At 41.1% G+C, this 26,182-nt stretch overlaps 2 protein-coding genes and 1 long non-coding RNA gene across 7 annotated transcripts in view; all 3 read right to left on the bottom strand.

The window, feature by feature from the left end:
• The window catches only part of LOC121719457 (mucin-2-like), an 89,108-nt gene that overhangs the window by 12,590 nt on the left and 50,336 nt on the right, over positions 1-26,182 (bottom strand). Inside the window, exons 1-5 of one of the 3 annotated variants that reach the window (XM_042105107.1) lie at positions 24,552-25,369; positions 23,711-24,034; positions 19,271-19,354; positions 18,256-18,345; positions 6,081-6,179 (exon numbers count right to left, since the gene is read on the bottom strand). In XM_042105107.1, coding sequence (XP_041961041.1) covers positions 6,081-6,179; positions 18,256-18,345; positions 19,271-19,354; positions 23,711-24,034; positions 24,552-24,591 — 637 coding nt within the window. In that variant the 5' untranslated portion in view covers positions 24,592-25,369. Of the gene's footprint in view, positions 1-6,080; positions 6,180-18,255; positions 18,346-19,270; positions 19,355-23,710; positions 24,035-24,551; positions 25,370-26,182 lie in introns of those variants that run through there. The other 2 variants (XM_042105109.1, XM_042105106.1) reach the window with 2 other exon arrangements.
• Positions 10,336-11,374, bottom strand: LOC121719635 (replication protein A 70 kDa DNA-binding subunit C-like). Of its 3 annotated transcripts, XM_042105431.1 has the most exons (4): positions 11,279-11,374; positions 11,039-11,143; positions 10,816-10,862; positions 10,336-10,608 (listed from the first exon to the last, which is right to left on the bottom strand). In XM_042105431.1, exons 1-4 carry the CDS (start codon positions 11,316-11,318, stop codon positions 10,366-10,368), a joined length of 435 nt encoding a protein of 144 aa, XP_041961365.1. In that variant the 5' UTR covers positions 11,319-11,374; the 3' UTR covers positions 10,336-10,365. The 3 variants fall into 3 exon arrangements, with proteins under 3 accessions (XP_041961365.1, XP_041961366.1, XP_041961367.1); XM_042105432.1 differs by lacking the exon at positions 11,039-11,143; XM_042105433.1 differs by lacking the exon at positions 11,039-11,143 and having other exon boundaries at positions 10,336-10,605.
• LOC121719721 lies at positions 13,360-15,037 on the bottom strand. Its single transcript, XR_006034336.1, has 3 exons — positions 15,026-15,037; positions 14,792-14,919; positions 13,360-13,453 (listed from the first exon to the last, which is right to left on the bottom strand). It is a non-coding gene; the product is annotated as an uncharacterized LOC121719721 (long non-coding RNA).

The raw sequence follows: 26,182 nt of genomic DNA, 5'->3' as shown, positions 1-26,182 counted from the left end.
ATTTCCCAACCAAGGACCGTGAATTGATAGCTCAGTCCGTAAGGCTCTGAAATCATGTACTGTTGCTCTTCCACACCTCTGAACATGCCCCCCAGGGATGTGTCCTGAGTCCACTTCTCTATTCCCACTATACCACCCACAGATCTAACTCCATTGTGAAGTTTGCTGAAGACACAGTGGTTGTTGGCTTAATCTCTAACAGCAGTGAGGCCACCTACTTGGAAGTGGTGGATAGGCTTACATCAAACCATGTTGACCCTCATAAGGACGACTTTAATAACCACCAAATACTTTTTTATTTGAATCCACTAATCACATTTCTCTCACAGTCTTGATGTATTAGTGTGTGTCCTCTGTGCTCTCTGTGTGAGAGGGGGATGTGGGGAGGGGTGGGAACTTGTTGCTATACTCACCACCGACCGTTGACCCTCATGAGGGCGGCTTTATTAACCACCAAACACATCCACACCCAAATGAAAGCAAGCAAATTACCCATTAAACCGTTCTGACTTATCAAATAACTGTCAGCAATATTTGTGTTTTGCATTAAATGCGATAGCCCTTCTTTAACTTAGTTCATTCGGTTGTTCATGTGCATAACACACAACCATAAAAGTCAAATATAAAACGTACAGTGATATATGAGCTGATGGACAGAAGTTCCTGAGGTAGCAGGAATCTCGTTGGGACACTTGAACACTTAAAACAACAGTATCATATAAGTAGAATGGCATGAGTGGGATTCTAACAGAGAAGAAAAGGACATCTGTCATTGACATCTGATGTTGACATCTGTCAATCAGATCATCACCACCAATCTGAGAGGAGAGGGTGGAGCTACTGGACCGGCACTTTGTTTAGACAACAACTCAACTTTCACATTTTTGAGGAGTTTTAAGTGTGTGTGTGGGGGGGGGGAGGGGGTGGGATGAGATGGGGTGCATGCACGTGTGTACACAAACTTACAAACTTACATTTCCCTCTATCTCTGTCTCTCTCTCTTTTTCCTTCTCTCTCTCTATGAGTGTGACTGTTTGTGTGACTTTGTGCATGTGTGAGTGGCTCAGGCTGAATGTGTTGTGAAGACCGTGGCTGCAAAGAGCTTCACTAAACCACAGGGTAGTTGACCACACTGCTGTGACAGCAACACTCACACAAACACACACTCTCTCTCTCTCTCTCTCTCTCTCTCTCTCTCTCTCTCTCTCTCTCTCTCACACACACACACACACACACACATACACACACACACATCTCCATTTGTTCATTTGTTCAGCATTTTAAAGTTGACTGATATTTAGAAGACATTTTCAAACAAACGATTCAACGATTGTTAGTCGATGACATTACCGCTGCTCCACCACACCCACATACCACTACACCACTAGACCACATTTCAACTCCTCCAGGGACAGATTGAAAGGGTCTACAAGTCTTAAAAACAATCATAAATAAAGGCAGGGAAGTATTGTGGTCTTGAGGTACAATTCTCTAACAATGATCATAACATTGTCATCATTTATATGTAATTGTTTGTTGTTTATTCATGTGGTGTTTGGGTAAACCTCTTGACAATGGCGCCCTCTGTAGACATTTAAGGTTACAACAGGTGAAACTGAGAATTCTTCATGAGAATGATACCTGCTGTTATGGTTCAGGCTCCTGCAATAGCCTCTCTGTTGGTAGGCTATGATTCTTTGTATGGTGGGTCTTACGTCATACGTTTGTGCAATGGTCTTCAGTAAAAGCCCATGAAGAGATCTCCGTGTTTTATTAAGCCCAACACACTAGCTAAGACACACCATAACCTCTATGAAGATTAATTTTAAAACTGGTAATAACAAATTAGTCATCTAAATGTTTCATCAAACAAGTTCAAAAGAAAGGCAAAACATATCGGAAATGTGCTAATTACCAACCATTTTGTTCGAAAATTCTTAAAAAAATGATTTAATACTTCAAAATAACATTTCCTAAATTAACCTTACATTTTTCAGTAGCCATAGGTGTGTAGATTTGAACAAAATCTAGTTTGGTTCTTACCGGGGCTTTAACTGCCTGAAATATCCTGGGCTGGGCTGCTGGGTGCTTATTCCCAACCTTTCTCAGGCACATGGAAATCGGCAAATCAAAATTCCACTGGAGCTCAAAGCGGATTTGTACACGCAGCCTTACAACACTGTACAGCTCTTCGAGTCATGGTAAAATGTAACTTTTGGTACATAGCTAATTTAGATAAACGTATGGTGTTGGTGCTTGCGTTTCTTTAGGATTCCGCCATCTTGGTTTGTATAGAAATGAATATTAAGTGACACATACACGTAAGAGGTTGGACATACGTGACGGTTGGTAATATGTGACGTTCCGATATAGGGCAAATTATATTTTTATTTTGTTTAATGAAGAGAGAAAAATACTTTGGTATAAAGGGAATAGCATTATTACAGACACACAGAAACAAAGTATAAACCACATACACATACTCCTGTCGAAACATACACATACTCCTATACAATAAATATAATATTACCTAAACGATACACATGAACCTATTACAAAGAGAATTATGGGATTGCATGTTATTAATTACACAGTTTCTATGTTATAATCCACCATAGATATATACTGTAGATGTGTTGTGGTCTAAAAATGTATGGGGATATTAGACTTGGAAAGAATACAATTTCTTACAGATGTGCATGTAATGAACTAGTTAACAACACCGCCCCCTGTTGATGTTATAAGGTAACTGCAAGTGGAATTGAGAAGGCCATACAGACGCCTTGACGCTGTGTTGAGCATTTGGAATGCAGATCTTTCAGAATATTACCTTTGAGTGTCATTCAATTCCAATTCAATGTCATGATTTCCATTGACTGAGTCTCAAGAATGTTTCTAACGAATGAAGCATAATGAATTTAGAAATGTTTTATCATTATGTTGGAGTAAACTCTGAATTAGATTTACATAAATGTAACGTGGCCATTAGTTGCACATGAATTAAATGTGTTCAATCAATGCAGCATTTATCTTTCATTTACCAAATCGATTCATGTCTTGATGACTAACTAATTCCAGTGAAATAGTAAAAAGTTTACATGAAATATAATTTGTCATTTCAATGCCACTGTGTGTAAAATGGCTATCACCTAGGGATGCACATATCGGCAGCCGATATATTATTAGCCGATAAGTGAAAAAATTAAAATATTATTATCGGTCCGATAACAGAATTCTGGCCGATAATTTGCGCCGATATTTTTTAAAGTCCTAATAAAGGCCTACGTAAGGTCCGTCTGGCTACACTGAGCTAGCCTACTTGAGCTTGTTTGGCTATACTTTTCCCTCAATATAATGTCAGCGGTGTGAATGTATTTCACCACTCTGTGGATCTGTGGATATGCGTTCATTTGGAAATCTGTGCATCTCAAAATCCTCTCGTGAATGATCCGCCATTTAACCTTAACAGAGCGGAGCTCAGCCCTATCTAGAGCCGTCTTGTGCTGGTGTGTTTGCAAACTCGTTAGTGGGACGAGTACATACAGTAAGTAGGCCTAGTTCTAAGTTGTGTTTTAGTATTATATTTGCATTACTTTAGCTTGGGTTTTGTATTATTACCTAGAAATATGCTAACCATTCGTGCTTAAGTTCCAGACAGGTCATCATAATAAGTTATTAAAACCTTCGGTGCTAACGCCTTTCATTTCTGCTGCAGCAGGTTGTGCGCAACAGAGTAGACGGACATAAGATACAGTCTGAGGAGTTGCAGCTTTATTCAGTTATCCACAGTTGAAACTAAACCTAAGTTTCCCTCACAAACTCTGATTTGGTCGCTATACTGTAGCTTATTCCAAGCTGAGCTGTTTATGAGCGTTTAGTCCTAAATGAAAACGATTCAAACTCTCTAGCCACTCACTCGCAATTCACTGACGTCAGGTTCACTTAAAGGAGCCACACATACTGTAGGGCTAGGCTACTGTTATGTTGTTGACTGCCATACTATTGAGGATTATTATGAGTTCTATCCATCATTTGGTGGTAGGTAAAATTACTGCAATAAAATTATGCTTATTAAATGCTTATCGCAAATCACTTTTCACATTTTTTTTTCAAGAGTAATATTATCGGTTATCGTATCGGTATCGGCCACAACAAACCAATAAATATCGGTTATCGTTATTGGCCCTAAAATTCCATATCGGTGCATCTTTTGGCTAAGATCTCCACCCATTTCTAGCTTGGGAGAGGCGGCACTTTTGGATAAACTGACAGAGGCAGAATCAAAGCCAATTGGTTAATCACTGAAGACAACCGTTGCATATTCAGAACCATCTGTATTCTCATTGGCCGAGATTTTGTTGGAGTAATTGGCAGGGTCAAGCTCAATCTGCTGATTGGTCGCTGAGTATGCAGATGCACCTGTCTGCGGAGACGGTGTTGGATTGGTTGCTAGGGAGTAGATGTCATCACTGTCAGTGGCAGCAGTGGCAGGGCCAGACTCACAGTGCTGATTGGTTGCTGAAGTCGTACATGAATGCAGAGCTGGCATCGGATTGGTTGCCAGGTAGTAAATGTCATCACTGGCAGTGGTTGGAAGATGATTGGCTGCTTGCCTGTTGGAGCTGGTGGGTTGAGGGAGCTGATTGGTTGTGTGCATGTTGGAGCTGGTGGGTTGAGGGAGCTGATTGGCTCTGTGCATGTTGGAGCTGGTGGGTTGAGAGAGCTGATTGGCTGCTTGCATGTTGGAGGTGGTGGGTTGTGGGAGCTGATTGGATGCTTCAGCACTGGCAGGGTGTTGATCAGGAGCTGGATGCGTTGCCAGGGCGTAGATGGATGTCAGAGCTGGACTGCTCCGTTGGTCACTCTGGTTGGGTCCATCAGTGGCATGCGGAGATGTAGACTTGTAAAGGAATTATTATTATCATTGTATAAAACACTTGTGTAAGCAGATATATAAATCACCTCTGTAAGCAAAAATATTATGCTGAGTTTCAAGGACACAGAATTCGAGTTGGGACGCACAGGAAAAGGCCCCCGCCTCTGTGTGCGTCTGTGCGTGGGTTTTGAGGAAATCAAGCTGAAGGAGATAGATGTCTGGCATCCTGTTTTTCTGTGTGCATCTGTACAATAAAAGATAGCTTTTTGGGCTATTTACTGTATTTCTGAGTACACACACGAGTCCTAGTGGACAAAGGACTTAAATTAAAATAAGTCTGATGACACACAAACATGCAGAGGCAAGATACTCACTGTTGTGATGTTTCCAGGGTAACGCTAAAGATGGAATAAAATTCCATTTTGTCGCGGTTTTTCCTCTTCATCAGCCTAAAAGTCACTACCAGCAGGGCAAATATCACCACGGCAACAACAAGACCCCAAGAGAGATTAGCTAGATGGCCTGTGGGTTTAAAGAACAGTACAGCTGATCAATACAAAGACGCTACCAGTTCAGAGGGTCCATAGGATACGCAAACAAGAACAAATTATAACTTTTTCATACAATTATTGTTATGCATGATATTTGCCTTGACTGTGTGTGTGTGTGTGTGTGTGTGTGTGTGTGTGTGTGCAGCAAGCAACATACACTGAGTAAGAGAGTCAACTCTCAATTGTGGAATGGTAGGTTGAAAATGAGAGTTTTGTGGTTGTGGTCTACACAGATGAGTTTTCATTGAGTCATTGAAATGTTGTAATCTTACATTTGTTACAGTAGTTTCTTAATGTGAGGGGTGTAAGGAAGGTTGTATATGTGTCTGTGTTTACATTTGTACAAGTGTTTGTATACATGTGTGGTTGTATATGTGTGTTTACATGTGTTTCTGTGTGTGTTCACCTAGCCACATAAGAAAATGAGTGGGTTGTGAGTTAGGTTGAGAATTACAATATGGTCATATTGGCTTCTTTAGGTAAACATGTGGACAGGCATTGTGGCTGTGGTTTGTATGGTAAGCATGCACTTGAAAGTAATTCCATGCCATGACCACAAGGTGTCAATATAACTTCTACATGAAATGGAGTGGGAGAGAGAGTGTCTGTATGTAAGAAATGGAAAAAAGATAAATGTATTATAAAGACCTCACCGCTTGATGTAGGTGACATTTGATCAGACTGCAAGTGTGTGGGCCTCTCAGACTCTGTGGTGTTGGACAGCGTTCTGGTTGTTGCGTTATGGTTGGACACTGACACAGGAAGACACATTTAAAATGAGAGATTAAAAATAGACACAGAACTCTAAGATGAAGAGAAAGAGAAGTGAAAAGACCACAGTGCTGCAAGATTAAACGTCTCAAGATTAAATGTATCTGCATAATAATATTAAACGTGTCCCCTATCAAATAAAACTTGCATACAATACTTAATGCTAACAGTTATATCCGTGAATCAAATAAATCACATTTTGTATAACATCTTATTCAAAATATAGAAATGATAACTCTTTATTAAAGTGTACTAACCAAAGATTCTAGAGAGTTCTAGAATCTTTGGTACTAACTGTCTTAACCTACCCAGTGTGTTGGGGAGAGTACTGTAGTGACCTTTGCAGATAGCAGAGGTTTGGACTGGAGTCAGACTCAAGACCAACGCTCGTGTTGGTGATTCAATGCAATATGCGGAGTGGTAACTAGCAGTAAAAATCTTGAGTGGCGTTGTGCTGGGATAATATCGCCGCTCGTGATGACTCATAGAATGCCTCTCGTCCAATCAAAAATTAATAAATAGCTTGACTGTTGTATAATAATTGATATGACTTACCTACTGTGAGCTTCACTGTGGTATAAATATCTATCCAAAACCATATGTCAACTCCACACCCATATGTCCCAGCATCCTCTAGTGTCAGGTTACGGATGGTCACGGTGAAGATGTTTCTGTCCTTCTTGTTTTGTAGAGATATTCTCCCTCTGTGGGTCCATTCTGCCTGGCCATCGGACCGGATGACATCAACACGGCATTTATACTTTCCCTTCAGTAGGTACTTTATGTGAGACTCATAGCCCTTCTGAGATGGACAGTTGATGACAGCATTTCCTCCCTCATGTCCTCTCACTGTGATGTCACACATCACACAGCTCAACACTGACAGAGAGAGAGAGAGAGAGAGAGAGAGAGAGAGAGAGAGAGAGAGAGAGAGAGAGAGAGAGAGAGAGAGAGAGAGAGAGATGCAAATCTAATTCCTGGTTATTTTAATATCAGGCAACACCAGGTCAGCAGAGACAAGGATGTTCTGAAATTAATTTTAAATCACACCATTTCCATGAAGCTTGTTCATTCTACATTAGCCAGCTACTATACATAAACACACAGGCTGCTACACAGGCAGGCCTTGATGCACAGTTATGATTTTCTGCCTATACATAATTTTTTGGACTGTCTGTTCACATCTACGTTTGAGAGTGGCCCATATCTGATATCTGTGTTTACATGGTTCACTTTGTAACACTTGAGACAATCCGCATGCGCATCAGAGGAATTGTGGTTACCGAAACGAAAACAAACAATCAGACGAAACTGCAAATGCATGAAATAAGGATTAGGGATGGCTATTTCAGGGGATAGTTGTTTACATTTATTTCCAAAGTACACAGACTCACACACACACACACACACACACACACTGTCTCCCAACAATGTCATGAAAATATGAACACTCTTACCAGTAAGGGAGAGGAGTATGAACTTGATGGAAGTTGTCTTCCTCACTGTTTTAATCTATAGCAGTCTCACAGAGTATGGCTCTAGATCTGACCAAGAATCATCACATACATCATGAATCAAATATCGTCTCTGAAACAATTTAAAAAAAAGAGTAAAAAGCTCATCAAAAGAAATGTCACCGATCTGTCGGTTTTCAATTTGTGTCTTTTCTTTTAACTCTCTCCTTCCAGCTCACCTGTGCTTTGCCACGGAACGTTATTTTATTGTCCTCATTATCGACACAATGTCCAGATCGCCTGATGATGACGTTATCTGTGACCCTCAGTCCAGTCTGAGATGAGAGGAATCCTTTTTAATGAAACGTGATTGTTTCAGCCCCTCTGAGACATGGGCACTACCACCTCTGTTGTGTATTTACTAACCCATTCACCTACTCTCTCTCTCTTGCTCACTTCCTCCTCAGTTTCAGCCATCTGTGTCTTTGTTGTCCATCTTTTGAAGCAGGTCTCTGTGCCACCCGCTCATTTTACTGCCCCCTAGTTCTTATCTCTCTCACTTTCTCTCTCTCCCTTCTCTCTCTCTCTCTCTCTCTCTCTCTCTCTCTCTCTCTCTCTCTCTCTCTCTCTCTCTCTCTCTCTCTCTCTCTCCCTTCGTCTCTCACACCTTCTTTACGCGCAGCTTCTAGACCGCTAGTCTACCCAACACAGCACTCTGCTCTCTCAGTGCATCTGTCTCTCTCTCTCTTTCTCTCTCTATATCTTCCCCTCTCTCTCTCTCTCTCTCTGTCTCTCTCTCTCTTCCTCTGTCTCTCTCTCTCTGATGTCTGACTGGTAACACACTAACTATCTGTCACATGTCTCTTGTTGCTCTGTGTCTGTGTTTTGGGTCTTCCGTTCTCTTCACAGTGTCTGTGTCAGAAGGGGATGTGGGGAGGAGTGTGAACTGGCCGCTGTTCTCTCCAGCCCATGTTCATCTTCATGACTAATAATTGACCTTCAGTCTAATAACTACCACTGACGTGAGTTGGAGTTTTCAACTCAGAACAAAGAATCTTCCTGACCTCCAGTCTAATGATCAACACTGATGCCCAGGGGTAAATGCCAATGAAACAGCACTCTTTGCAACACTATCGCCTTGTCCATTCTAACCAAATAACGACCCAGTCCATTTTTATGAGAATTAATTCAGTTTTATTCACTGTTGCACATTACTTCTTCATTCATATTCTAAAATGCAAAGAATCCAAAAATAATATTAGATAATCTGAACCAATCAGAGCGAGAGTGTGGCTAATGGGGTTTTTTTTTTCCCGTGCAGAGAAAATGGATGAAAAACAAGACATACAGATCTTTAACAGTGTGTGTGTGTGTGTGTGTGAGTGTGAGTGTGTGTGTGTGTGTGTGTGTGTGTGTGTGTGTGTGTGTGTGTGTGTGAGAGAGTGTATGTCTCTGGGTGCATTGTGAAGACAGTGACTGCAGGAAGCTTTAGTTAAGTTAAAAATAACAAGGTGTTCTGACCACACTGCTGCTGCAGTAGCTCTGGTTTGTCCTTTAGCTGCAGGGACCATCAGTTAAACCACAGGCTATTTAAGGGGATAAGGTCTGGTCAGCACGCACACACACACACACACACACACACACACACACACACACACACACACACACTACACACACACACACGCTCACGCATACGCACTTGGACAGGACTTGGACAGGACACAGATTGACATGAATACAGAATAATAGCTTTCCTTAACTAAAATGTTCTAGTAAGTAAAATTCAGTTTTTACTTGTCTAAAATGAATGTTACTTATTTTTTTCAGGTGGAACAACTATCAAGTTAACTATACTTGAATTGCTGAAGTTTGTGCTACACTGTAAAGATAGTTTGTTAACCTTACTTAGCCTGTTAGGTTAGGTCAGTGGTTCTCAAACTGGGGGTCGCCAAACATATCAGAGGGGTCGCAAAATGATTTGCAGTCTGAATTAAAGACATTTTTCTAAAGCTTTTTAGACCAACCTGTTTTAAAAACGGTGATATTCAGTAGCCGTAGATGTAGGCTTCCAATTCACAGTGTTTCCATAATGTTCCTCAGAAAGTGGATACTGTTCACACAAACTCAAATATCTACCTGCGCCCCTTGCAATGATGCCTCTGCTTCCAATGGCCATCTCGCAACATTTTGAAATCAAATTTCGCCTGTTGGAGAGAAGGGGGTCGCAAGACTTGGCCCATGTTTTTTTGGGGGTCACCATACAAAAGTATAAGAGTTAGGTTAACTCTGTCGTACATGTCCACACCAAACTCCCCAACGTTTGATGGAGGGGGTATTATGGTGTAGGATTGTTTTCAGGACCTAGGCTTGGCCTGTTAGTTTCAGTGAAAGGAACTCTGAACGCTTCAGCATATCAAGAGATTTTGGAGAATTCCATGCTCCCATAAGGTGGAAGCTAACAAAACAGAGCTCTATAATGACTTATAATGAGCCTTTGGCATATAGAAATTTACAGGGACCGATTTCAGGACCTCTTACTGTAATATGATACTTAATGGAATGAGGCGGGTAACAAAGTGGTTAAGGACCTGGGCTATTATGCAGTAGCCAGAAAAGCTGTGGGTTATGTAAGTTAGTTTGGTTAACACAATTATCTGCTAAATGAATAAATGTAAATGTAATGTTCATGTAATCCACTTTATTTTGCTAATTACTACTGTCCAATCCTTGACACCAGGCTCTGGTAGACTGCATCAGGTTGGATGGCATTGGGGTTCAGGCTCTGGTAGACTGCATCAGGTTGGGTGGTGTTGGGGTTCAGGCTCTGGTAGACAGCGTCAGGTTGGGTGGTGTTGGGGTTCAGGCTCTGGTAGACAGCGTCAGGTTGGGTGGTGTTGGGGTTCAGGCTCTGGGTGGTGTTGGAGTCTTGTGGATCCTTTTCATTGACCGAATTCTGCTAAGAAATACAGTTCATACTTTTATTGCTAAATTAACTTACATATTAACTTATTTTTCTCCTGAAAACAGTACCAGTAAGCCTCAGTTGGTAGTAAAATGCACACACTGTATGTTACAGCAGTAAATGGCATATGCTTAAATTAAATAAAGATTAGGATACTTGATTTGTAGTCATAGAAAAAGACTAAATAGGCCATAGACTCACCTCTCTTGATTGTCTAGCTGAGGACAGAGGCCTCAATGGTCTGTCAGCTGATGATGAAGTAAAATAAATACAATTACATTATTTCAGCATGTCAGTTTGGTCAACAACATACCTCATGTTATGTGTGTGTGTGTGTGTGTGTGTGTGTGTGTGTGTGTGTGTGCATGTGTGTGTGCATGCATGCGTGCTTTCGTGCGTGTGTGTGTGTGTGTGTGTGTCCTACCTCTATTCCTAGCTCTGTTCTTCATCAGTATGAAGGTCATTATCAGCAGACCAAGTAAACCCAGAGCAGCCATGACAATAACATATATATAGTATAGAAGATGACCTGTGAAGAATATTGAGATTACATTTCATCAGTGTGTGTACAGTATACAGTATGCGTGTGTGTGTGTGTGTGTGTGTGTGTGTGTGTGTGTGTGTGTGTGTGTGTGTGTGTGTGTGTGTGTGTGTCCTACAGTACCTCTATTCCTAGCTCTGTTCTTCATCAGTATGAAGGTCATTACCAGCAGACAAAGTAAAACCAGAGCAGCAATGATACCAACAATCAGGGGTAGAGGATGACATTTGGTAACACTTTATTTTAATGTGTCGCTGTTACAGTGTACCTACCTAATTAGGTACAGTGGTACAACCTGTGTAACAACATGTACTATCAGGTACTATCATTGTACTTGCATTATGTATTTGTGGGTACCTACATATAGTTGTTATATTGTAATACTGAGTGCTTTTACAAAACTTTGCCAATTTGCCTAATTTTTCATCAGAGGCAAAGAGTTGACCTGAGACCTGCTGGATGGGGTAAATCTGGTCATGATAGATTTGATATACAAAGCATGCTTAGCTCCAGTCAAGGCCTCATTGTCTTCAGTGTACATGTAACAGCTGTGCTGCTACAACCTTGTTACTCTTTGATCTGTGATGTTGGTCAGCGGTGCAGTTGTTGCATTATGGGTGGACACTGACACAGGAAGACACATTTGAAATGGGACTGTGAAATAGACACAGAACTCTAAGATGAAGAGAAAGAGAAGTGAAAAGACCACAGTGCTGCAGCTCTCTCTATTCCCACAGTGTGTCTGGCTCAGTCTAGTGCTACCTCCGAATTGATCTCAAAAGATTAATGGTATCTGCATACAAATATTAAACATTTCTCCTATCAAATACAACTTACCCTTAATTCTATCAATTATATCCTTGAATCAGATAAATCACATTTTGTGTAACATTTTGTATTGTATAATTTGTATAATATAATTTTGACTGATTATTAAAGTGTATCTGTATAGTCTACCTGGTGTGTTGGGGAGGGTAACTATGGTGACATCTGCAGTGACAGCTGTTGGTTTGTTGTCCTTTCTATCTAAAAGACAGACAGAGAAAGATAAACTGTCATGTTAAGTTTGATATTGTCACACACACACACACACACACACACACACAAACACACATTTCAGTGTTCACTTTATAATAAATAAAAAATAATGACTTTAATTTAATAATGCTTATTACAGTGTAACTGTATAAACCAACCTGGTGTGTTGGGGGGAGTAACTGTGGTGACCTTTGCAGTGAGTTTGGAAATGACAGCTGTTGGTCAAGACAAGTGAAGTTTATTTATATAGCGCATTTCATAAACAGGCCATTCAATGTGCTTTACACAAACAAAAGTAAACAGTAATAGTAGGTAAGTCTGTGTAGTGTAGCTCTAACTATATTAGCCTACCTGGTATAGTGTTGGGGAGAGTAACCGTGGTGACCTCTGCATTAACTGTAGGAATGGCAGCTGTTGGTTTGTTGGCCTTTCTATCTAAACACCAGATAGAGAAAGACAAGACACACACACACACACAAAGGCAAATATTTCAACCTTTGTCTTATCTCATGAAAGCATTATGGGCTCATACACAAAAGCAACACTGGCAGGAGAGCAGTGATTAGCAACTATTTATACAATCTATTTATGGATGATAATTTGGGAGCAAACATAAATAGGAGTAGTTTTGAGCTAGACCGTTGTTAGTATTAGCAACAAAATGACTTATAGGCAGCAGGCATCGAGCCACATCAAAATAAATCACAATTTTAAAATCATTGTCACTGAAAGTAGCCGTACACTACAGTGGTAGTGTGGAGTCCCTACAGACCTCTCTGTACACTTTCAAAGTTTACATGTTTGACTAGGGACCCTCTCCACACTATCACCAACATTTAAGGCTATTTTCCACCTTGTCAGTGATCTAAAAAAAGCTATTTATTTTGATGTGGCGCCATAAATAATAAAAGTATTTTCCACATTTATGTGACTTACCTACTGTGAGATTCACTCTGGTATAAGGATCTTCCAGAAATTTATTAACTCCACACCAATATATTCCAGCATCCTCTGGGGTCAGGTTACGGATGGTCACAGTGAAGATGTTTACGTCCTTCTTGTCCTGCAGAGATACTCTCTCCGTGTGGGTCCATACTTTCCCCTTTCTGGACAAGATGACATCAACACCATCTTTAGACTCTCCTTTCCGGAGGTACTTTAGGAAGGACTCATCACCCTTCTGATATGGACAGTTGAGGACAGCATCTCCTCCCTCATGTCCTCTCACTGTGATTTCCTCACACCTCACACAGCTCATCACTGAGAGAGAGAGAGAGAGAGAGAGAGAGAGAGAGAGTTTTATTTACACCCCAACATCATGCCACAGGACTCAGATATTACAGTTTTTACTGATTGCTTAAGCACATTTTTTGTAACTATGGCTTTTTTAGGAAAACCTTGCACCCAATCAGCAAAACATTGTAGTTCTCTTGCAAAAGCTTACACACCTTGCTTAACTCTTCACACCTTCGTAAAAATGGTGTTTTCGTATCAAACAGTAAACACAAGCCATCACAATAGTAAGCACACAATGTGCCAACTACACACTGATGGTATGAATAAAAATACATATTTTGTGTTTTGACTTGGAAAAAACACACTTGTGTTTGTTTTGATGTAAATAAACACTAATACTTGAAGTTTGGATCCCTGTATGTTTACAAAACTATGACAAAAGTATGACCTCAAACTGACATAGTCTACCTTGTGCACAGAGAAAGCAAAAGCCAGATGTGTTTTTATTCAGACCATCAGTGTGTAGTTGGCACATTGTGTGCTTACTATTGTGATGGCTTGTGTTTACTGTTTGATACGAAAACATCATTTTTTCGAAGGTGTGAAGAGTTAAGCAAGGTGTGTTAGCTTTTGCAAGATAACTACAATGTTTTGCTGATTGGGTGAAAGGTTTTCCTATTTGTGTGTAGAGTTTTTGCAACAAAAGCCAAAGTATAAAAGCCAAAATATGTGCTTAAGCAATCAGAAAAAACTGTAATCTTTCTGATAAAGACTCACACCTCCCCTTCATTTGATTGTGCTCAGATAATGTCACTACAGTACTGGTCAGGGACCTTAATGGCCCCGGCACTACACAGCTATAAAAAGCCTCCAGCTAGTGATGGGTCATATGAAAACAGGATAAACAGAAAATACAAATACACCAGATAAACCAAAACTACTGAAACAAGGCTGCAGACACTGAGGATCAGCAGCACTATGGAGGACTTCAGTCATTCATTCATTTGGACACACAATACAACAGAGAGAGAGAGAGGGAGAGAGAGAGAGAGAATGAATGTATGACCCACAGCCACAGTGCACCATGCAGTGCATTCATACCTCACTATCTAATGCAAATATAATTTCTGGCTAATTTAATACCAGGGTCAGCAGAGGTTCTTAGAATTCATTTAAAATTACCATGTCCATGAACCTTGTAGACACCAGGCCCATATTTCTTTCTACATTAGGACAGCTACTATACTGTACTGTACATAGATACACACACACACACAGTCAAGCTCAAAATGAGGCACACACCATATACACACCAAGCATATGCCGTCTTCAAACAATGTCATGAAAAATGAAATCTCTTACCAGTAAGGGAGAGGAGTGTGAACTTGATTGAAGTTTTCATTTCAGAGATAAGTCTTCTTCCTCACTGATTTAACCAATAGCAGTCTCACACAGTACGACTCATCAATACATCATTTATCAAATATCGTCTGAAACAATTTTAAAAAAGCTCATCAAAAGAAATGTCACATAGCAGATCTGTCTGCTTTCAAACTGATCTGTGTCTTCTCTTTCAACTGTCTCCATCCAGCTCACCTTTGCTTTGCCACAGAATGGTATTTTATGGTCTCATCAGCTCGATGTCCAGATCGCCTGGTGATGATGTCCCCCAGTCCTGCCTGAGCTAAGGAGAATCCTTCTTGATGAAACGTGACGCCTGATTGGTTCAGTCACCCTGAGAGGTGGCCACTACCATCTCTGTTGTGTATTTTCTGTCTTTACTAAACAATTCACTGCCTTAGACGATTATCACTGACTCACTCTCTCTCCTACTGACCTCATCAGTCTCTTTGTTGTCCGTATTTTGAAGTAGCTCTCTGTAGCCCTGCCTCCACTCATTTTACTGTTCCCTAATTCCACTCTCTCCTTTTCTCTATGTCTAACAATGTTTGTCTCTGTCTCTCTGTCTTTTCCTCTCTGTTGTTCTGAAGCGCGTCTATCGGCTCTCACACCTTTTATTTATGTGCAGCCACTAGACCACTAGTCTATTTTCACAAACACAACACTCTGCACCTAGCTCTCTCAGTCTCTCTCTCTCTCTCTCTCTCTCTCTCTCTCTCTCTCTGTCTCTCTGATGTCTGTCATTATTGTCACTGTCTCATGATATCTGTCACTATTTGTCATGTCTGTCGCTCTATGTCTTGAGCCTTCGTTGTCACAAGCGGATGTGGGGAAATTTTTTTCCAGCCCACGTTCATCTTCATGAGGAGGAGTCTAATAACCACCAGTGACGTCCATGTCCAGGGGTAAATACCAATAAGACGACACTGTTTGCAACACTACTATCTTATTGATTCTAACCAAATAACAACCCAGTCAAGGAGAGACAGAGAGAGAGACATAGAGAAAGAGAGATAGAGAAAGAGAGGGAGAGAGAGAGAGAGTGTGTGTCTCTGGATACATTGTGTGACTGCAGGAAGCTTCAGTTAAACTAAAAACAACTGTTCTGACCACAATGCTGCTGAAGTAGCTCTGCTTTGTCCTTTAGCTGCAGGGACCATCAGTTAAACCACAGACCATTTAAGGGGAAGAGATCTGTTCATGACACACAAACACGCACATATACGCGCGTACATGCACACGCACACGCACACACACACACACACACACACACACACACACACACACATTATGAAAACCATGATAGGATATCCTGTGTATTACTTTTATTATACAATAGGATATTTACAATTTACACATTTGATGGATCATAAGAAACTATATGAATAGAGGATGTGTTTTGGTCTAAATGTGCAATACATCAACATTGAGATGAGATCACACTTGGACAGGACACAAGCAGACATGCATATAAAAGACAGACATTTGTAGGGGTGTGTTTGCATGAAACAAATTAATGGACAATGACACCCTCTACAGAGATTATTAGGTAATAACATTACTGAACTTTAGAAGGCCAAAACAAACTGTCAGTTGAAGCAGAACTAACAATAAAGAGGAAAAATCAGTGCATTTGTGCTTTATTGTACGTCAGTACATTGTATATTATTTAATATTTAATTCAGAACAAACCAAAAGCATAAAAACAAAAAGGTTCTATGACATTTTATAATGGTCTTTGTCATATGGAGATTTACAGGGACTCAGCTCAGGATGTCACAGTATGCTACCTACCACTTGATGGCGCTAGGCCCTGCTGTCCTAATGTCACAGTATGCTACCTAATAAAATCCACTTGATGTTGCTAGGCCCTGCTACTCCACTCACTGACATGAGGCTCTGGTAAACTGCATCAGGTTGGTCAATGGCATCAGGTTAAGTCATGTTGGGGGTCGGCCTTTGGGAACTGCATCAGGTTGGGTGGTGTTGGGGTTCAGGTTCTGGTAAATTGCATCAGGTTGGGTGGTGTTGGGGTTCAGGCTCTGGTAAACTGCATCAGGTTGGGTGGTGTTGGGATTCAGGCTCTGGTAGACTGCATCAGGTTGGGTGGTGTTGGGATTCAGGCTCTGATAGACTGCATCAGGTTGGGTGGTGTTGTGGTTCAGGCTCTGGTAGACTGCATCAGGTTGGGTGGTGTTGGGGTTCAGGGTCTGGTAGACTGCATCAGGTTGGGAAGTGTTGGAGTCTTGTGGATCATTTTCCTTGACAGAATTCCGCTATGAAATACAGTTCATATTTTGAATGTTATAAATTAAAATGAACTGTTACATTTTTTTTTAAACAGTACCAAAATACAAGACAAAATAATTAAATTAAAATCAATAAGTCTGAAAAACATGCAGATGTAAAAGTGGTCACATTTAAAAAAGGGTTTTACTCACTGGTCTGATGTTTCCAGAAAGAGGTGTGGGTAATGCTAAATATGGAGTAAAATGTAGCCAGATCATGTTCTTTATTTAATCTTCATTGTCTTTATAAATGTTCTGCATATTCTTTGAGATAATCACATTTAAAACTTCATCTTGGTGTCTGTGTGTGTGTGCGTGTGTGTACCTCTTTTTTTCTCAGCTCTTCTCTTCATCAGCCTAAAAGTCACTACCAGCAGAGCAAATATCACCACGGCAACAACAAGACCCCCAGATAGATTAGCTAGATGGCCTGTGGGACAGCAGAGCTGATCAACAACATGACTCTACCAGATCAGAGGTCAATAGGATATGCACAAACAAAAACAACTTTTAATATTATTTTTATGCAGGATACTTGCATTGCCTGTGTGTGTTTGTCTCTATCTGTGTGTGTCTCTATCTGTGTGTGTGTGTGTGTGTGTGTTTGTTTTCATATGTGTGTGTTCAGCAACCAACATACAGCAACAGGGTAAACTCCAATTTGTGGGGTGGTAGGTTGAGAATGAGAGTGTTGTGGTTGTGGTCTGTATAGTGAACAGGTGAGGCTTCATTGAGTGAATGAGAGGAGATAATCTCACATTTGGTAGTTTCTAAATTGGAGGGGGTGTAGGGGAGTTTGTATATGTTTGTGTGAGTATTTGTTTAAGTGTTTGTACACATGTGTTGCTGTATGTGTTTACATGTGTTTCTGTGTTAGGAAATTAGTAAAGGTTTTAGGGTAGGTTGAGAATTACAGTATGGTCATTTTGGCTTCTGATGAGAATAGGCATTGTGGCGGTGGTTTGTATAGTTGAATAAGCGTGCACTTGAAAGCAATTTCATGCCATGAAGGTGTCAATATAACTTCTGCATGAAAGTGTGTGCATGTGTGTGTGTGTGTGTGTGTGTGTGTGTGTTGGAGAGAGAGAGAGAGAGAGTAAGAAATAAAAAAGATCAATGTATTATACATGTCCTCACCGCCTGATGCAGCTGATGTGGGATCAGACTCTGTCCTCTCAGAGTATGTGATGTTTGTCAGCGGTCTGGTTGTTGCGTTATGGGTGGACACTGACACAGGAAGACACATTTGAAATGGGAGATTAAAAATAGACACAGAACTCTAAGATGAAGAGAAAGAGAAGTGAAAAGACCACAGTGCTGCAGCTCTCTATGGACCCTTTAAGGAGAGTTCCATTATCAGCATCATAGTTGGCCCCACAAGACTTCCGTTTTAACATTCCATATGTTATCTTAATGCAGAGGAAGTAGATTGGGGCCCAAATAGAACGTTCAAGCATTGTTGTTGTTTTTGTTGTTGAAAGGGTCCATTCTCACACTGTGTCTGGCTTACGGTACGTGTCCATTATTGCGGCGCGTAGACACTTGCAGAAGCCTAGCCCTCTCTCCCGTCGCCGCTTGTGGGCGTGTATAGGCTAAAGTGTATGGTGTAACGTTTTAATTTTTGTAATTACACAATGCCACAATGCTTAACGGCTTCGCCACTAATATATTTTCATAAAACCAACACGATTATCAGGGGGAACAAATATTTCTGGCAGGCTATTGTTCCGGACCGGAAGACTAGAGCAAAGGAAAGAACTTGTTTACCTTGCTTTAACCGCTCTCATTTGCATAAACTTCTTGACGCACCGCCTCTGTTCAAATGGCCGCACCGCCTTCCCAAGGTGCATTGCGGAAGCGTAAACTACGCCTTGCCGCTCTCCATAGGAAATGAATGGGCTATGTGCGGCGCGGTGGGCTTTGCCGCGATAATGGACACAAGCCGTTAGTCTAGCTCAGAATTGATCTCAAAAGATTAATGGTATCTGCATACGAATATTAAATCAAACATTTTCCAATCAAATAAACCCTACATACTTGATATTACTGGTTATATCCTTGAATCAAATTAATCAGATTTTTGTGTAACATATTATTGAAAAAATAATAATGACAACTGATTAATAATGTAGCTGTAACTGTATCAGCTTACCAGGTACAGTGTTGGGGAGAGTAACCGTGGTGACCTCTGCAGTGACTTGGGGAATGGCAGCTGTCGGTTTGTTAAGCTTGCTCACTAAGAGCCAGAAAGAGAGAGATAATAATGTTATGTTAAGTTCCTTATTGTCACACACATGTATGCACGCACACAAAGAAATGCAACCTTTGACTTCATCTTATTTCATAAGAGCAGTGAGTACTATACACACACAAGGAACACTGTGACAGGAGAGCAGTGGGGCATTAAAGCAATAATCAACCTTTTATTTACACATGTTAAACATCAGGCCCAGATGTTTTGGAAAAAAATATATTCAAATCCAGTTGTCTTCAACAATGTGTAATAAGCAATGTCTCTATGTTGAAATGATAAATTGATTAAACATTGCACTGCAAAACATCATCAGGAAGGAAGATGCCGGAAAAACTGACAAGAAAACATGGAAGTAGGGTATTTCAAGAGCAGTATATGACAGCACAGCAGTGCATGATTTGTACTTGTTTGCTCATAAGTGGGTATAGTATCATCAAACAACACTCTGATACCCATGCAAAAAAATGATAATGACCATGACAATGATGGCCCCCATGAGGTCTCATCCCAACAAATCCGGCCCACTATCTATATGAGTTTGACACTCCTGACCTAGGGTCTACTTCTGGATGATGACAAGTTAAAACTGTTATGTATTGGGGTAGTTCTCATGTGCTGGCCACCGTAGTTATAAGAACTGCAGTATTCTAAGTTGTTGATGTATACCAGCCACCGTAGTTATATTAGGAAGAGTCCTGTTGTATGCTCGAGCTTAGAGAACTCGGCCGAGTGTGTTATGCTTGACTGTAATGATGCAGTTTTCTCTAATAAAAGTTCCTGAACATTAAGCCTGGTGTCACCTCTTCACTCTACTACAACAGACATAACACAAACATTCATTTGTGAGCAAAAATATGTTAATTTGAGTAGTTTTTTAATTAGACTGCTGTTTGAATTTGCAATGAAATGGCTTATAGGTTGTAGCAGCGGGCATTGGCTACGTCAAAATAAATCGGTATTTATAAACGGAGTGTCTATTCGTACCCCTGGTACGAATAGCCTTGGCCACACAACTGGGCTATTCACACCCTGTTACATAACAACAAAAACATGTTGCTTGCGTGCCCAAAAAACATGGCCGACATTCGTTTTTTCGTCAGCAGAAAGTGAAGTATTCTGAACGGTTTCAGCACTAATATCTGTTCAAATTAAAGTTGAGATGGAAAAGTTGTGTTTTATTTTCATAATCTTTGTTCAGTGAACACATACAACCGTCAGTTTGTTAGCTAAGGGACCGTTCGTTATTTATAAACGGGGCCACCGGAGGAAAATAGGGGAGGGTCGTGTCTTTTCATTCTTTGTTGAGGGGAGGGTCACCTAACTTTTTTTGTCTAGGAGGGGGGTGGGGTCACCCATCTTTTGTATTAATGAAAATAGCAAAAAATCAGAGTGGCTTGTTTGATTGTTGATTTCTGTTGCCATATAACCTTCTCTTTTGTTCCATAGCTCTGTCAACATTGAACAATGAAAATAAGGGAGATTTCCCGGGTTTCTCACGCAAAATACGGAAAATGTCAACATCCATCCCCATTAACGTTGGAAGGGTTGGAGCAACAAAGTAGTCTACTTTATTCACGCCTAACAGTCTATATCGATTTGGTCAACTTTATCCAGTCCTAAAAAAGCTAAATTTAACTTTGGTTTACTTGTAGTTTACTGTGTAGCCTAGCCTAACTTTAAACAGTGTGCATGCTTATAAAGCATACTTGTGCTTCATTCATCCACACATCCAGCTCCCAACGTTTTGACAAGCATTTCTACCAATTGACCTTGTTCCTGCCCATCTCTAGCTTTGCTGTCTCCATCCTTTCTGTTTTTGTTGTTTGCAAAAAAAATATATAGTAGGCCCTATTTATTGGTAACCAGCAACAAGTGCAATTTGTTAATCGCTGTCATTCTCTCTCCTGCCAACAAAAATGTGTTACGTTCCAAGTAGCAGTGCGTAATTCTGCTTCATAAAGTTTAACAAATACATTGGTCATATAAATAGCCAGTTTATGGTCTACAGTGTAGAGTTGGTTAGTTATGGTAGGCCAACTTGGAGTGAATATACAGGGGGATTTCTTTGGCTCTTAGCCTGGCAGGTGCGCACGTAGACATAGCCTACGGTCGAACACTGCAAGCGCCAATGAATCGTGCTCTCACGACAACCACGTTGTTAACTTAAATAGGCCTACTGTAGGTTAACATCACTCTGAGTTCGCATTCAAGCAGGCAAAACGATGATTTGAATACATCTGTTTCTCTGGAAGGGCAAGGGGTAACAACAGGACAACACAGAGACAGGCCAGAATGCAGGACTAATGTTGAGAGTATTACAGTAATATGGGATATTCTACGGGAAAATATTAAAACGGCAAGACAGCGGGAAAAGTTAAAATGATTGGCCTAAACCCGGAAAAAGTTGGCATGTTAGGTATTTTTCGGTCCCTGTGATTATTTGTGAAATTGTGCAAACGGCCTTTTCAAGTCATTTGAGAAAGAAGGAGTGTAGCAAGCTCCCAAATTGACGCTCGTCTGAGAAATTGAGTTTTGGATAATGATCAGCTTCGGCAGCTTTACAATGACTGAGGAAGCCTAGAGACGAGTCCATAGCAACAAGTTCATATGTTGAATTTGTTATTACCCAGTGTGCTTTGTTGAATGGTCTCAATGTTTTATTGTTTTATTTCATGTGAATACTTACTAGAGGAGTAACTTATTTCAAGTAGGCTAATGCAGTTGCAGGAAGTGTGCATTTAGTTTCCATGCTTATTGTGTTTCCACAACAATGTTAGTGAGTAAATCTACTGAAATGGCCACCATCTTGGTGAAGTGTGATGTGTAAGATCAGAAAGCAGAGGGTGAGTTTAGAATGATTATTGACGTTGATGTGTTTTCATAGCGCTTTATAGCGTGGGTGGAAGATATTGACAATTGGTCGGGGAGGATCATGTCTTTTTTGGAAAGACTGCTGGAGGGTTGTTGAAAATTTTCTTGCAGGCAGGGGAGGGTCATGCAACTTTTGATTGAAGCACTCAAAATCCCTCCGGTGACCCCGTTTATAAATAATGAACGGTCCCTAACAGAAATTTTGTGAATATGACGTTCAGGCCTATAAACTATAAGTTTACCTGCAAACTTCAACTTCTTGTCAAAGCAGATAGTGCAGTGATCACAGGCAAGTGCTGGCACGTGGCAGACCGGGGTTCGATTCCCGTGTGATGCGTTTTGGCGGAGTGAGTGTGCATGTGTACCAACGTCTCTGGAGAGAAGACGCACAATTTGAACAAGAAATTGGTTCTCAAACGGAAGTTTTGATTGCAACAATTAGCTAGTTCATGCACCAGGGTGTAAATAGCATGCAGTACTATAAACACCTGGGTACGAATAGCATCCACTTCTAACTGTACATTGATGCAAACAGCATACCTTATTCAGAGTGTCTATTACACAGCTGAGCTATTCACACTCTGTTATGTAACAACAAAAAAAACATGGTGCTTGTTTTAAAAAAAAAATATATATATATATATATTATTACTACATTGTGTGATCAATATGCCAGATTAAATGCACAGGGGTGCAAATAGCATACACTGATATTTGTACCAGACAAGGTACTAATAGAACACATTGCTGTGTGCACCGGGGTACGGATAGCATACATTGATATTTGTACCAGACGGGGTACTAATAGGACACATTTCTGTGTGCACCGGGGTACGAATAGAATTCACTTCTTATTGCACCAGGGTACGAATAGCATACACTGCTAATTGTACCAGGGGTGCAAATAGCCTTACCCGGAGCCATATAAGGGTATACCTTTATATGGCTCTGGCCTTACCCATTTATAAATCACTGACTAGGCTCCAAGAAGCCTTACAATACAGTGGTAGTGTGAAGTCCCTGTAGACTTCTCTGTACATTTTTAAAGTTTGCTATACTTTGATATGTCTGTAGGGACCCTTTCCACACTACCACTGAAGTGTGAGGCTATTTTGTGCCTTGTCAGCGGTTTAAAAATAGTCATCTATTTTGACGTGGTGCCATGCCTGCTGCCACAAGTTATATGGACTCTTGATTTACGTCTGGATCATTTGCTTCAGGTGTGGATGTTAAGGAAACAGCTGTTTATTCACTCCTCACTCCCCCATTTTCCTCCTGGTCCAGGTGATCAAACCAGACACAATTCAGTGCAAGCCCATAGCTGCCGTGTTATAAATAATACAACACCAAGAAGCAACACATATGACATTCACAAATCATCACAGAGTAGCTTGTTGGCTGCCATTACACGAGCTGAATACTTCTAAGGGTTATCTAAATGTTACATGTTAATTTAATATGGCTTACCCACTATGAGGTTCACTGTGGTGTAAACATCTTCTCCCCATCTGTCAGCTCCACACTCATATGTCCCAGCATCCTCTAGGGTCAGGTTATGGATGGTCACTATGAAGATGTTTGTGTCCTTCTTGTCCTGCAGAGATACTCTCCCTCTGTGGGTCCATTCTGCCTGGCCATCAGACCGGATCATTTCAACACTGTATTTATACACTCCTTTCAGTAGGTACTTTGGGTAGAGCTCATAACCCTTCTGAGATGGACAGTTGATGACAGCATCTCTGTCCTCATATCCTCTCACTGTGATCTCCTTACAGCTCACACAGCTCAACACTGAGAGAGAGTGAGAAAGAGAGTGAACCACACAAAGGGCTCTAATTTGCACAACACCATGCAGTGCGTTCATACCATCCCTCACTAATGCAAATATGCAAACTAAGGCAACACCGGGTCAGCAGAGACATGAAGGTCCTCAGAATTCCTTTACAGTGACATCACACCATTTCCATGAGCCTGGTAGACCAGGTCCATATTTCATTCTACATTAGCCAGCTGCCAAGGGTGGTGCTAGTGTAGTGGCTAAGGAGCTGTGCTAGCATGCAGGAGCCTGAGAGGTGTGGGTTCAATTCCCCGTTTCCACTGTTGTGCCCTTGAGCAAAGCACTCAACCCCAAGTTGCTCCAGGGACAATGTAATCCCTTGTAATACAGTTGACTTGTCACTTGGGTATACAGTCTGCTAAATGATTATACTGTATGTAAAGGTACCACACCCACACACAGTCAATCTCAGAGACACACACCAACACTCTCTGTCTACCAACAATGTGATGAAAATATGAAATCTCTTACCAGTAAGGGAGAGGAGTGTGATCTTGATAGAGGTTTTCATTTCAAATATATCTACTTCCTTGATGTTTTAATCCATAGCAGTCACCCTCTAGATCTGACCAACAATCGTCACATACATCACAAATCAAATATGAAACATTTAAAAAAAAAACTCATCAAAAGAAATGTCACATAGCAGATCTGTCTGCTTTCAAACCGATCTGTGGCTTTCTCTTTCAACTCTATTGAGCTGAACGCAGAACATTATTTTATCGTTTTATCAGCTCGATGTCCAGATCCCCTGGTGATGATGTCATCTGTGTCCCCCAGTCCTGTCTGAGCTGAGGAGAGTCTGTGTACCACTCCCTCCACTCTTTTTACCATCCCCTAGTTCTTATCTCTCTCACTTTCTCTGTATCTAATAATGTTTGTCTTTCTCTCTCTCTCTCTCTTCCTCTCTCTCTCTCTCTTCCTCTCTCTTGTTCTGAAGAGTGCCAATCCGCTAGCCTTTCGTCTCTCACACCTTTTCTTCAGCAGACAGTCTACCCAACACAGCACTCTGCACCTTGCTCTCTCAGTGCATCTCTCTTTCTTTCTCTCTCTCTATCTCTCTCTCTCTCTCTGATGTCTGACTGGTAACACACTAACTATCTGTCACATGTCTCTTGTTGCTCTGTGTCTGTGTTTTGGGTCTTCCGTTCTCTTCACAGTTTCCGTGTCAGAAGGGGATGTGGGGAGGAGTGTGAACTGGCCGCTGTTCTCTCCAGCCCATGTTCATCTTCATGACTAATAACCACCAACATGACCTTCACTCTAATAACTACCACTGACGTGAGTTAAGACATATCAAATCATCTGAACCAATCAGAGAGAGCTAGGAGCAGGGAAATTGGACTTGGAGTTTTATTTTCCACTCAGAACAAAGAAACTGATGATGGAAATAGACATACAAATCTAACATTATGTTTTATTGTGTGTGTGTGTGTGGGGGGGGGGGGGGGGGTGTTTGTGTGTGTCTCTGAATGCATTGTGAAGACTGCGGCTCCAGGAAGCTTCAGTTAAACTATAAAACCACAAGGTGTTCTGACCACACTGCTAGCTCTGCTCTGTCCTTTAGCTGCAGGGGCCTTCCGTTAAACCACAGGCTATTTTGGGGGATAAGGTTTGTTCAGTACACACACACACACACACACACACTACACACACACACACTGTCATGACCTGGCTCAAAGGCCATGGCAAAAATGAAGGAAGCAGCGTTTGAAGCAAAAGTAATAAGTAATTTATTATAACGGTAACGCAAATAAACAGACTAAAACGTAGTGTGGAAGTCAGTAGAGTCAGTAGTGTAACGTGAGTGTGTGGCTGAGTGGACAATGGATGGGGGCGTGGTGCATGCAAGAAAGCAATAGGGGAAAAAGAAAAGAAGCTCCAACGGGTAACAGGGTGGAAGCCATTTTTAAAGGCGTGGAGACACCGGGCCCAGGTGTTAGCAATCTCACAGATGGTCTGCAGCCACGCCTACCAGAAACACACAAAGCACAGGGCAAGGCAGACGCAGACAAGGCCAGCAGACCATCACAACACACATAGTGGAATCCCCAATGAGGAAGCAGGTCAGACGTTGGTCCGCCATTATCAATCACTTTTAT

This window comes from Alosa sapidissima, chromosome 9 (assembly GCF_018492685.1).
Source record: "Alosa sapidissima isolate fAloSap1 chromosome 9, fAloSap1.pri, whole genome shotgun sequence".
Taxonomy (NCBI): Eukaryota; Metazoa; Chordata; class Actinopteri; order Clupeiformes; family Clupeidae; genus Alosa; species Alosa sapidissima.
The sequence above is the reverse complement of the archived record's forward strand: the minus strand, read 5'-3'. Positions and strand labels throughout refer to the sequence as shown.

Excerpts from the sequence above, each read along its gene's own strand:
- LOC121719635 (XM_042105431.1), bottom strand. The coding sequence starts at position 11,318 with ATGACCTTCATACTGATGAAGAACAGAGCTAGGAATAGAG. Across the intron at positions 11,144-11,278 it reads GAACAGAGCTAGGAATAGAG|GTCATCTTCTATACTATATA; the intron begins GTACTGTAGGAC and ends TATTCTTCACAG. Across the intron at positions 10,609-10,815 it reads CAGCTAGACAATCAAGAGAG|CAGAATTCGGTCAATGAAAA; the intron begins GTGAGTCTATGG and ends TGTATTTCTTAG.